The sequence below is a fragment of the Protomyctophum parallelum genome (genome assembly GCF_964188405.1).
Source record: "Protomyctophum parallelum genome assembly, chromosome: 14".
Lineage (NCBI taxonomy): Eukaryota > Metazoa > Chordata > Actinopteri > Myctophiformes > Myctophidae > Protomyctophum > Protomyctophum parallelum.
In genome coordinates, this window is record NC_139709.1 from 38,073,728 (window position 1) to 38,086,227 (window position 12,500).

At 43.5% G+C, this 12,500-nt stretch overlaps 1 protein-coding gene across 1 annotated transcript; it reads left to right on the forward strand.

The window, feature by feature from the left end:
* Positions 1-60: 60 nt before the first annotated feature.
* Positions 61-12,344, forward strand: inhbab (inhibin subunit beta Ab; the record flags this gene model as incomplete). The annotated part of the gene is made up of 4 exons (XM_083782783.1): positions 61-505; positions 8,879-9,024; positions 11,365-11,713; positions 12,058-12,344. The coding sequence occupies 4 exons, from the start codon at positions 61-63 to the stop codon at positions 12,342-12,344; spliced, it is 1,227 nt and encodes a 408-aa protein (XP_083638909.1).
* Between the last annotated feature and the right edge of the window lie 156 nt (positions 12,345-12,500).

The following is a 12,500-nucleotide window of genomic DNA, read 5'->3' on the forward strand; positions in this document are numbered from 1 at the left end:
ACGCCCGAGGCGACTGTGTTTTGGGGCGAGTGTTCTGGTATTCGGAGAGAGAGACCCAGCATGGGGTCGTCCCGGGCAGGAGGAGTCTGCCTTTGTCTTCTGGCGGCTTCAGGGCTTCTCCTCGTGGCGTCTGGATCCCCCACACCTCCTCCTCCTCCTCCTCCTCCTCCTCCTCCTCCAGCACCAGGAGATACCTGGACGGAGGAACCCCCGACGTGTCCCTCCTGCTCCCTGGCGGCAGCGACGAGGAGGAACGCGTCCTCCTCCTCGGACATGGTGGAGGCAGTGAAGAGGCACATCCTCGCCATGCTGCACCTGAGCGGGCGGCCCAACCTGACGCATGCTGTGCCCCGCGCGGCCATGCTCAACGCCATCCGGAAGCTGCAGGTGGGCCGGGTAGGCGAGGACGGCACCGTGGAGATCCAGGACGACCACGGCGGGGCAGCGGCAGAGTCCAACCCTCAGCCCGAGCCTCCATCTGAGATTATCACCTTTGCGGAGCCAGGTGTGTTCATAGTTTGCATTCTGTGTCGACTGTGTGTGTGTGTGTGTGTGTGTGCGTGTATGTATGTGTACCAGGCCCGGCGCCACGGGGGGGCAAAGGGAGTGTTTGCCCCCCTAAATAAACCTCTTTGCCCCCTTAGATCAAATAGTTACAGACAAAACAATGGTACATTTCCAGGCATTCAATTAAATTCCATTGCTTGAAAGCCCTCTATAGATATGCAAATGTGGCGCATTGTCTTCATGTCCAATACCTGCCCCCGATTGCCCCCTCTGTCATTTCATCCTGGCGCCGTGCCTGATGTGTACGTGTACGTGTATGTGCGTGCGTGCGCATTCGTGCGTGCACGCACGTGCGTGTGTGTGTGTGTGTGTGTGTGTGTTCGTGTGTACATGCATATACGTGCATGCGTGTCTGTTTATGAAAGTCCCCCGTAACCCATTAACCCCCTCCCCTATAAAGACAAAATCGTGGTTTTGAGGTTCTGTGAATGACCTATATGTTTATTTGTGAGCGTCTGCTAGACCATTGGTTCCCAACCTTTTTATAATTAAGTACCACCTCAGAAGATATTTGTAGCACCATAGTAACTGGTGTTAAAATACAGGAGCGTATACGTTATACCTGCCCTTTCTGTTCCATTCCTAAGCCAATAATGCTGCTGCTCTGACAAAACTCGGTCTACTCACTAACTAACAAGTGATGATATTTCTAATATTCCATTCTCAAATATTCTATTAACGGCTAGGTGTGCTTGTCATGCTCATTTCAGCACGGCTGGATAGCCTATATCAGGGGTGCCCAAAAGGTAGATCACGATCTACCAGTAGATCACAAAGGCTTTGCAGGTAGACCACATGACATGCCCCTAAAAATACTATATAATTTGAATATAAAAAACGATTTTTGCATCTGCCGCTTGAGATGACCTGAGATGACTTGAGGTGACTTGATTGATTGACATAAAAAAGGGCCTGTCAGCTCAAACACACAATGCAATACTTGTTGTTGCGTACAATCAGTAGCAAAGTCAAATACCAAAAAAAACCCTACCATTTCCATTTTTCCCTCTCTATTTCCCATTCCATGTGCGTTTGTCTTATATGTAGCCTATGAAAGCCCCCTCAATTACATTTTGTAACTATTTTCAGCAATGGGATGATAGTTTTATTTGGTGGGTATATGTTTGTTGAGCTGGTCGTTTTGAAAGTAGGTCTCAAGTAAAAAAAGTGTTGGCACCCCTGGTCTATATCAACCATAGTAGTAATATTTATATTACTACAGTACCTGTAGTAATATAAATATTTCATTCCAATTTAGTCTTCTTTCTTCTTTTTTGGGACGACTCCTTTGTGTACCACCAGTGGTACTAGTACCAGTGGTTTGGAACCTGTGTGCTAGACCAGTGGTTCTCAATCTTTTCAGGCAGTGACCCTGGCCCCCAAATAGTCATATTATGTGAACAGGGGACCAACCAAAAGGTAACATGAACATAAACCAGTCAAACTCTGTTCATCATGTGAGTACTGTTTTTAACCACAATTTGAGTCCTGTGTGACATTGCAGACATTGCCATCAGTGTTGCCATGTCTGCTTTGGGATGTTTTATATGTGAATTTACTTCCTCCATCCATCCATCCATCCATCCATCTTCAACCGCTTATCCGTAGTCGGGTCGCAGGGGCAACAGCTCCACCAGAGAGTTCCAGACTTCCCTCTCCAGAGCAACATTAGTGACTTATTTCTAATGTTGTTAAAACCAGTGGTTCTGATTGATTGAATACTATATTAACAGTTTGCAGAAAGAGTCTGCGAAGATAATCTATTTTTAACTCAAGAAAGCCTATGGCTTGTTTCCATTGGCGTCTTTCATACTCTCATTCTCAAACATTTTCATAATCTCATTCTCAAACATTTTCATGTCAAGGACCCCCATTTTTTACTTTTGTTCAAGATTTGGTTTGAAAATAGCTTGTGGGATCTTGTGAGCTTGTGGATCGGCTATTTTCAAATAGCCGATGTGTATAAAAAGTGCTCATGTGGCCTATGCTATCGCTTCTATATAGACCTAGTTGCTTATTTCTCTCACAAATCCCATCTGGCATCGCTGAATGCCAGCTTGCAGTTTTAGGTCAATGCGCAGGGAGTTCCGGAGTATTGCCCCCTTTTTCTGTGAAGGCAGACCGTCCATTGTGCTTTGGAACAAGACAATCGCCATTAGGGGAAGCTTGTGTAGTACTAGCTCCAACGTCTAACAACCATGCAGTCCAGAAAATGCAAGTGAAATAAAACATAAAACAATGTGGCTGTCACATCATCACATGATTGCCTTCTGAACAGTCTGACACTATCATCATCCTCAGCGTCCTCCACAAAACATGAATGCATTGTGTTATTGTATGAAACGGAATTAGTTATGATTACGAGTTGGATTTATATCGGCCATATGGCTTCTCACGTGGTCATTTAGTGCGCTAGTCCATAGACTTGGCTGGCAAACGTTATTTTGATCAGGGGACCTAAAAAGCAGATCCAATTCATCTATGTATTATAGGCCTACCATGTCTTTTGTTCCTGCTAACTGTAAATCTCTCTGGATTAAGAGTGTCTGCTAAATGCCTAAATTGTAAAATGAAATTGTATATCGCCAAACCATAATAAATATATTACTAATTTTATATTCAATAAATATATATTTCATCCATTCATGAGTTCATTATGTCGTCCTGACTGAAACAAGCAGGCTATTTTAGGGAAGAACCACGTTGATCAACTTTCAATTGAATGAAGTTAGTCAGTTGTGCCATGCCCGTGACCGTTTCTGGCCAAGTTATTTTGTCTTGCCGTTGTCCTGACTGAAACATTTTTAGACAATAAGCAGGCTATTTTAGTCTCTGCGATGAGACCATTTCTGGCCAAGTTGTTTTGTCCTAACCTTTTGCTGAGTGAATGATGCGAAGCCTGCGTAGCTAGTTCAGGCAGACAACTTGTGAACGCGTTAGCCCTGAAACATGACTGCCATGATGATTATCATGACAGTCATGAAGTAACTGCATCCTGTTTTTGGCGCTCGCTGCATTTACAACCTTTCCGTATATAGAAACATTCAGATTTCAAATATAAAGTACTCACAATTTGTCCCACGGGTGTTAGTTAGTAGCAGCACCAGCGATTAGAATTGCTGCATCCTGCGTTGTTTAATAAAAAGCATTTTTGTCCGAGCGCCCCGGCTACTTTTTTCAAACGGGGTTCGTTTGGGAAATCCACAGTTGCACACCGGGAGCGCACTCGCCTATTAGTCTGTATTGGCAGGGCGGTCAGCGTACCTATATCGAACACACCGAGTGCCACCCTCCTCCCGACCGATAGGGGCGCCTAGTTGAAAGCCAATGGCAAAATAACAGCTCGGATAAAAATGCTTTTTATTAAACAACACGGGATGCAGAAATTCTAATCGCTGGAGCTGCAACTAACTAACACCCGTGGGACAAATTGTGAGTACTTTATATTTGAATTCCGAATGTTTATATATACGGAAACGTTGTAAATGTAGCGAGTGCCAAAAACAGGGTGCAGTTACTTCATGACTCTCGTATGAATACAAGAGTCATGAACCATGGCTATGAACGTGTATACCTGATCAGGTGACTATAGTCTCATGCACTCTTTACCTGATCAGAGCGGCTATTTAATCTTCTCTCCTTACCTGCTCATTCCTGGCTTATCTCCTACTGTGCTGTGCTGCTGCTGCTTCCCTGCCTCGCTTGCTGCTAACCTGCTGCTCATGACGTTTTTGCAAATCCCACCGCCTCACCAGCATCCACCTGTAGGCTCTGTTTCTAGATAGAAGCAGCATATCTTCTAGAGTTATTTTGGGCTTTGTTGCAACCGGTGGAAGCAGCGCATGACAAACACATTTAACTAAAATGTTAATGTTACAGGGAATGAATAGGGACTGAGCCCTGACAATCTTGCTTCATATATCTATGCTCAATTATGCTCAATAAATATATTCTAAATTCATTCTAAGAGTAGTCTGACTGAAATGTTTTTAGAAGTTATTCACCTTTTTGTAATTATGGCCCATTGGCTTATACAATTTAATATAGGTTCTTCCTTAGCCTATGACAAACTCATGCAAATTGTTTTTGATACAACAAAAAATCCATCCAGACAGACAGACAAAAAATTACATAGGGCTGAGGGAACTATTACTAACTGTAGGCTATAGGGTCTATTTGGGGATGAGGGAGAGCTGAGGGAACATAGGGTTGAGGGAACGTAGGGCTGAGGGAACATATACTCTAGGGCTGAGGAAACATACTGTAGGGCTGAGGGAACATACTGTAGGGCTGAGGGAACTATACTGTAGGGCTGAGGGAACATACTGTACTCTAGGGCTGAGGGAAAATACTCTAGGGCTGAGGGAACATACTGTAGGGCTGAGGGAACATACTCTAGGGCTGAGGGAACATACTGTAGGCCTGAGGGAACATACTGTAGGGCTGAGGGAACATACTGTAGGGCTGAGGGAACATGCTCTAGGGCTGAGGGAACATGCTCTAGGGCTGAGGGAACATACTGTAGGGCTGAGGGAACATACTGTAGGGCTGAGGGAACTGTGGGAACTTAAGTACGCTCACTGTACATTTAGCCTACATATATAGAGCACACACGTGACAGCACCATGCAGGTCATGGGTCAGGTCATGGTTCAGGTCATGGGTCAGATTAGGCTGTGTTCCAGAGTGGAAGCAGCATATCTTCGTGGCTCATTTTGGGCTTTGTTGCAACCAGTGGAAGCAGCTCGTGATAAACACATTTTGCACTGGATTGTTTGCCTACAGAAATGTGAATAAAGGCTTCCTACTATAAATAGTTTTCCCTTTGAGCGAAATCTTCAATTAAAAAGGACCCTCAAAGGCTCGCCGATGTGGGGGCAGAATACCCTGTGTTCTGCTGGCCGTGAATAATCAACCTCATTCACAGTAATACAGTCTCAGTAATTAATGGCCGTGGACTGCTGGATAGGGAGAGTGTGAGAGAGCAATGACAAAGGACCTCAAAGGAGAGAGAGAAACAGAAAGCCTGTCTATATTTCTGAATGGAACCACATTCCTGATGAACGGCGACCTGCGTCTTTCTTTTTTTAGACAGGCTGCTCATGATGTGGGGGATTATATTTAGGGGCAAAAGAGGAAACTGTTACACTCTTATCTATCTATTTATCTATCTATCTACAGTATCTGTCTGTCTGTCTGTCTGTCTGTCTGTCTGTCTGTCTGTCTGTCTGTCTGTCTGTCTGTCTGTCTGTCTGTCTGTCTGTCTGTCTGTCTGTATAGATAGATAGATAGATAGATAGATAGATAGATAGATAGATAGATAGATAGATAGATAGATAGATAGATAGATAGATAGATAGATAGATAGATAGATAGATAGATAGATAGATAGATAGATCTATTTTTGTTTATATCAGTTTATATCAGTCACATTACTGACACAAAATAAATGCAATTCTGGCTAATCTGTGTCTGAAATGCCATGTAGTAGCAGCTTTAATTATTTTCCCCCTAAATATGCCCCTAAATCTAATCCTCCAAATCTGAAGGACGCTGCTCTTCAGACTCCACCTTGGTCCTTAGCATTTGCACCTTGACGACCTTGCAGACTTTATAGGCAATTTATATAGCATGTTATGTAGACCTGGCTATGACATTCTATAGGAATTCTATAGGTTCATTGTATGATATTATAATGCTTAGACTGATGATGATAGGTTAGGTTTACCTATGATCCTAGAGTACTATTTCTATATGCATTTGATGCATCACCTTGTGTATTTACCTTGCTTATTGTAAATCGCTCTGGATTAAGAGCGTCTGCTAAATGCCTAAATTGCATGATTCGATTTAGAGATTGTCCTAATTTGTTATATTATTTAACAAATAGTTTGAAATGTATATATTTATACTTTAGACTGCCAGTCGACTATACAGGCACATTTTGGCCAATCAGATTTTGACTATATACGAATCCTTAGTCAGGGACATGCAGCAGCCCCAGTGAAATGAGGTACAGTATCTGGATTTAAGCCATATAGTATCAGGAGCAGTGCAGCACTACGTGGGCAGCACCTCGGGGAGCAGATAAGCGTCTTGCTAAGGGACACTTCAGCACCTTGCTGAGGCCTTGGGAACAAACCTGGGAGTCAGCGGTCGTCAATATGTCTTTGGTCTCGTCCATGGCACATTTTAATTTAATTTTATTGGTTGCTTTTCTAATTTTGATCATAAGACCCGATTACTGAATGTCAAGTCTCCCAGTTTTCTTCAGAATATGTATTACACTGATTTGCTATTACTCTATGGCAGGGTTCCCCAATTAATTTTCCTCAAGGGCCATATTGGGGGCCGAGTCGGCACGCGCGAGGTCGAGGTCTTGCCCTGAAATTAATGTTCAGGGCAAGACCCCATTTGAAACGGACCCCCAGTTTGACATGCAGAGGCTACTGACCCCAATTTAATGCCATTTATATCTGGGACCCCCCCCCCCAAAAAAGAAAATGAAATTCTTCCGTGGGCCACAAGGGGGCGCTCCGCGGGCCGCAGATGGCCCGCGGGCCGCTAATTGGGGAACCCTGCTCTATGGCACATTAGGAGTACATGTATTCTATTTTTGTGTCCTGCCCTGTGAAGCACTTTGAGCTGCATTTATGTATGAAAGATGCTATATAAATAAAGTTTATTATTATTATTATTATTATTACAAATATAGTAGGCCTACTAGTGGTTCTTCAAAAGTTTTATTTGGAAGGGCCTGGAGACGGTGTGTTCCATTTGAACACTAAGAGTTACGGAGCTGTTATGGTCATTCAGCTTTATGTGATCCTGGTAATATTATTGTCCATTCATTTTGTATGTCCGTGACAAAAACAATATTTTGACAAACATGTCCACCACAAGCTAGCATGGCGATGACCCCTGCCCGGGACCCCTGTCTGGCTTTCCCAGGCGGGCTCTCCATAACCATTCAGCTATGGCCACTGTAAACAGACTGAACAATAATCCTAATCACAATAATAATGGTTGCTTTGTCTTTGTTCACCAGCTGTGTTTTGCAGAATTGTGCGAGACTGCGCATGCAGCTCCCAAAAGTTTGAAAACTCTAATAATAGCCCTATACTAACTGTAATGCATGGGTCATCACTGGTCCGGGACCCCCTAGTCCTTGGAGTTATTGCATTGGGGGGTCGTCTAGTCTTGATATTAGAACTTTTTTGAGTGGTGCAATCATTCCCTTACGGAGCTATGTGTGTCCCTGGCTGGGTTCCCTGCTGTGTCCCTGGCTGGCTGCCTGTTTTTATTACATTAACCAAATTTGTTTACATGACCCACTTGAACATCACTATTATGTACCAAGAATAGCAGTTCTACAATCTCACAATGCGAGACATGCTGTGAGCTTGTAGATCGGCACTTATTGTGGGGTATAGTGTTGATTTCGTCAACTAAAACCATGACAAAATTTTTCAGTAAAACAAAATAAAAAACAAGATAAAAACTAAATTATGATGACTAAAACTAAGACTAAATAAATTGTCAATGTTAGGGAGGATAGATGTGATCCAGTAAAAGGCAATTGGTTGCATGCTGAAATTAGCCAATGTACAAGCTCACAATGCGTCTAAAATCAGGCATTTTGATGCCATCAAGGCCTGCCAAAATACATTTTAGTCAACGGAATCAACTGTAGATTTAGTTGAATAAATTTAGTCGACTAAACTAGACGAACACTGAAACTTTTCAGATGACTAAAATATGATCTAAATGAAAATGTAATCAAAGTACTATATGAGTAAAACTAAATCAAAATTAGCACTATTGTGGGATTAAGTTGTTAATTGTCTGCAAATACAGAAACACAGCACAGATATGACCTAAATCGTTTGCCAGCCAAGTCTATGGACTGTTTGTTTAGGGCACTACATGCATGCCAATGTAGGACAATCCTAGCCAGGATGCAAAGTAAAGAAACAGTACAACTGTAACCAATGTAAGAAAAGCTTCACAAGAAACAGTAAATAAACAACCAGAGTAATAATTCATCTAGAAGAAAGAAAGTCAGAATGGAAAATAGAACAAAACCGTACAACTGTCCAAAGTTGTTGGCTGCCAGTGCCACCTCATACAAAAACAAAAAAGGTCAGTCAGTCTGTCTGTCTGTCTGTCTGTCTGTCTGTCTGTCTGTCTGTCTGTCTGTCTGTCTGTCTGTCTGTCTGTCTACTACTCTACAGTATAATTACAGGAGAGAAATAATCTAATTTCAACATGTGGACATGCTAACAGGCTATTAAACTGCTCTTGGGTTCCAGGTGAGTCTCCTTCCAGTGTGACCTTTGACCTGTCCAAGGAGGGCAGCAGCTCCTCTGTGGTGGAGCAGGCCAACGTCTGGCTGTTCCTGAAGCTCGCCAAGGGAACCAGCCATTCCAAAGGAAAAGTCACCATCCAACTGCTGCAGGTAACCATGTACATTTACTCAAGTCAAATGTTTAGGCAACCTACTTTTACTAAAATTTAAATTTCATTATACTTTATCCTATATGAACTGGCTTCAGGGAGGACCAGCCAGCGGGTTGTGGAGAAACCCGCCTACCACTGACATCGTTAGCAGGCAGGTTTTGTCATCTGATTAACGCAAGAACAATGGCTGACTATAGAAGCTTTCAATTCCTGGAAAGTTAGCATGCTATACTGTATATAGGATGCTAACTTTCCAGGAATTGAAAGCCTGCACTTTCTATTAGCTTGGATTCCTCATTGATGATGTCACTGCATGGTTTCTGAACTGCAGACAACAATGGCACCATTATGAAGATAGGTTGAAAGTGGGTGAAGTGCTCTTAAAGGACAACTCTGACCCAATAACATATAGGCTCATGCATTTTCCTACTAATATTGATCCCAAATGACTTGCCCCTGTCCCCAGCAGACCCCAGCACTCAAGGGTCCTTGAGTGGGTTCCAGTACAGGTGTACAACTTTGAGATGGAACCTTTATGTGCATTTGGTTCCATTCCACAGTTATGGGGGTCCTTGAAATTAATTCAGTTTGTAAATTCATCAAAGATGCAATTATAATCTATCTGTAATGGATACAGCCTTGGCCTGGAAGAGAGGTCATCAGGTTGTCCCCAACCTTTTTAGAGTGTTTCAACCCTTAACTCTTTTTCTCCCAGGTCCCGCCGCTAGGGGACGCTAGGGGACTTTATCAACCAGGTCCATATACAGTATATACAGACCCCAATGTATAGCCCCACGGCAGCTTTTAACATTGGTCCGGTTGCTATGGCAATGCCCCGTCAACACCAGCTATGGGATGTAAAATCTGATCTCCGTTTAACTCGGTTACAAGCAGGATAAGTCGGAATCCAGCAGAGCTGTCCATGGTGGATCTTCTGCCATCCAAAATTCGGATGTAATTTGTGCCTTTGTACCGCGTCGCTCCCGACATGTAGATAGATAGATAAATTATTTATTTCTGTGTCATGCACCCAAGGCACCCAGCCCACATGGACTTATAGGACACACCATACAAATCATTGCTTCAATATTGCATTGTGTACATTTATTTTTTACACAAACAAAACATTCTGCCTTTTTTCCCCACGCTTTGCATAAAACGTCTGCTAAAGCAAAAATACCTTTCCTAAAACAAAATTCCAGTTTTTCATAGTCGTCTAACCAGAAATAGTTAACACAGATTGTCATTTTACAAAATATTGTCTTAGTTCTTCATGGGCGGTAAACAAAAAATGAATTTCATTTTCAATTTCTTTCAAATCACACACTAGACACACTCTGTCCTCCTCAGGAGTACCAATGAATCTACCCGTTTCTAAAGCTAATGGTAAGGTCCCAGAATGCAGCTGTGCACAAAAGACAATATGTTCTTAGTTTTGGTTTGTACCATAAATCAACAGCCCAACTCTCCTTATACCCAAGGAACATCTTTTTGGTTAGTCTGTCATCGGACATATTAACAAGTCTATTCCAAAGTCTCAACATCTCACCTTTGTGTCTGATATTTACGGGCATCCATCCCATATCTCCGCTAATAGCCAAGATAGGCGTAAGCTTATGAACTCCAATAAATGACAACTTTCATTGCCCGGAAAACCCCATACACCGGAGGCATAATCCGAAACAGGGCATACACAAGACTGGTATAATTGTGTATGTATAATATCCTAAATCCTTACAGGCTTCCACCTTATTCAGTACTGACCCCAAGGCTCTACCAGCTGAATCAAAAAGAACCTGAGTGCCTTCCTTGAAGTTCATTATGCTCATCTAAAGTGAGGCCAAGATATTTATATGTATTTGTGTATGTTAATACAGTTCTCCCACACATAAATGTAAATGGACTCCTTTCTACAGATGGTTTCCTAAAGTGAACAATTTGTGTTTTGTCAATATTTACCACCAATCCGCAACAATATTGAGCATGTTTTGCAGCTCCTTTTCAAATTGTCAAGTAAAATGATGTCGTCTGCATACAAAAGTATGCCTACAATCATATCCGCTACTTCCACCCCCAATTTAGAGTTTCTAATCTCAATTGCTAGATCATTAACGTACATGGAGAACAAAGTTGGTGACAAGACATCGTTTCTGGTGAGGGTAAACAGTGTGTGCTTGTACCAATGATACTAAATGGTGTGTGTGGGGTGTGGGGTCTCTTAAAGTGAACGCGTATGGTGGCACTTGGAACTTCATAAATGCTAACAACACAACCCCACAAATTTAACGAATAAAAAGCAAAAAGAACATAATTTCGGAAATTCCCACGATGTCCGCAGGTCAACCACACCCAGGAGGAGGAGGTGGAGTCAATCTCGGAGAAGACGGTGGACACGCGGCGGAGTGGCTGGCACACCCTACCCATTCCCGGCAGTGTCCAGGCTCTGCTGGACAGTGGGCGGAGTGCCTTTGACCTGCGTGTGTCCTGTCCCCTCTGCTCCGAGGCCGGAGCCACGCCTATCTTGGCGTCCCCGGACACCAACGCCAGAGACCAGTCCCACCGGCCTTTCCTCATGGTGGTCCTGCGGGCAGGAGAAGAGCACGGCCACCGTCGGGCCAAGAGAGGGCTGGAGTGCGACGGGAAAATACGCATCTGCTGCAAGCGCCAGTTCTACGTGAACTTTAAAGGTACAGGTAGCCTATACTCATGTACAACATAGTACAAATATATATATATATAATATATATATTCAGCCACAGTGGGCGCCTCTCAATTCACACGAGTGTGATTTTCGCTTGCCGCTCCAATGCATGGCTTTTGGAAATTACATAATAGGCCAGCCAAGTCTATGGATATGTGGTAAATTATGATGTAATTCGTTCCCAGCCAATTCTAAGAACTTAAATAAATGTATTTCATTGTTCACGGACATGAGAACATCAACATGCCCCCCAAAATCTGGGCGCCCCTCAGTTCACACAATTATTAAAATAACCATAATTTAAAATGATCTGTTGCTCTTCTTTCAAAGACATTGGCTGGAACGACTGGATCATCGCGCCCTCCGGGTACCACGCCAACTACTGTGAGGGCGAGTGCCCGAGTCACATGGCCAGCCTCGCCGGCTCCACACTGTCCTTCCACTCCACGGTCATCAACCACTACCGCATGCGGGGCTACGGCCCCTTCCAGAACATCCGGTCCTGCTGCATCCCCACCCGACTGCGGGCCATGTCCATGCTCTACTACAACGAGGAGCAGAAGATCATCAAGAAGGACATCCAGAACATGATTGTAGAAGAGTGCGGCTGCTCGTGATGCGGCCGATCGTCAACCTGACTTAAACCCTCTTGTGGTTGAGTGGAGCTCTGAGTAGGGGCTCTCTGCTAGCGTTTTTCTTTTGTCATTGTGGGGAAGGCTAAGCTTTGGCTTAAAATAGCCGATGGAGCTATTTTCTGCCAAAGCTTTCCCCAC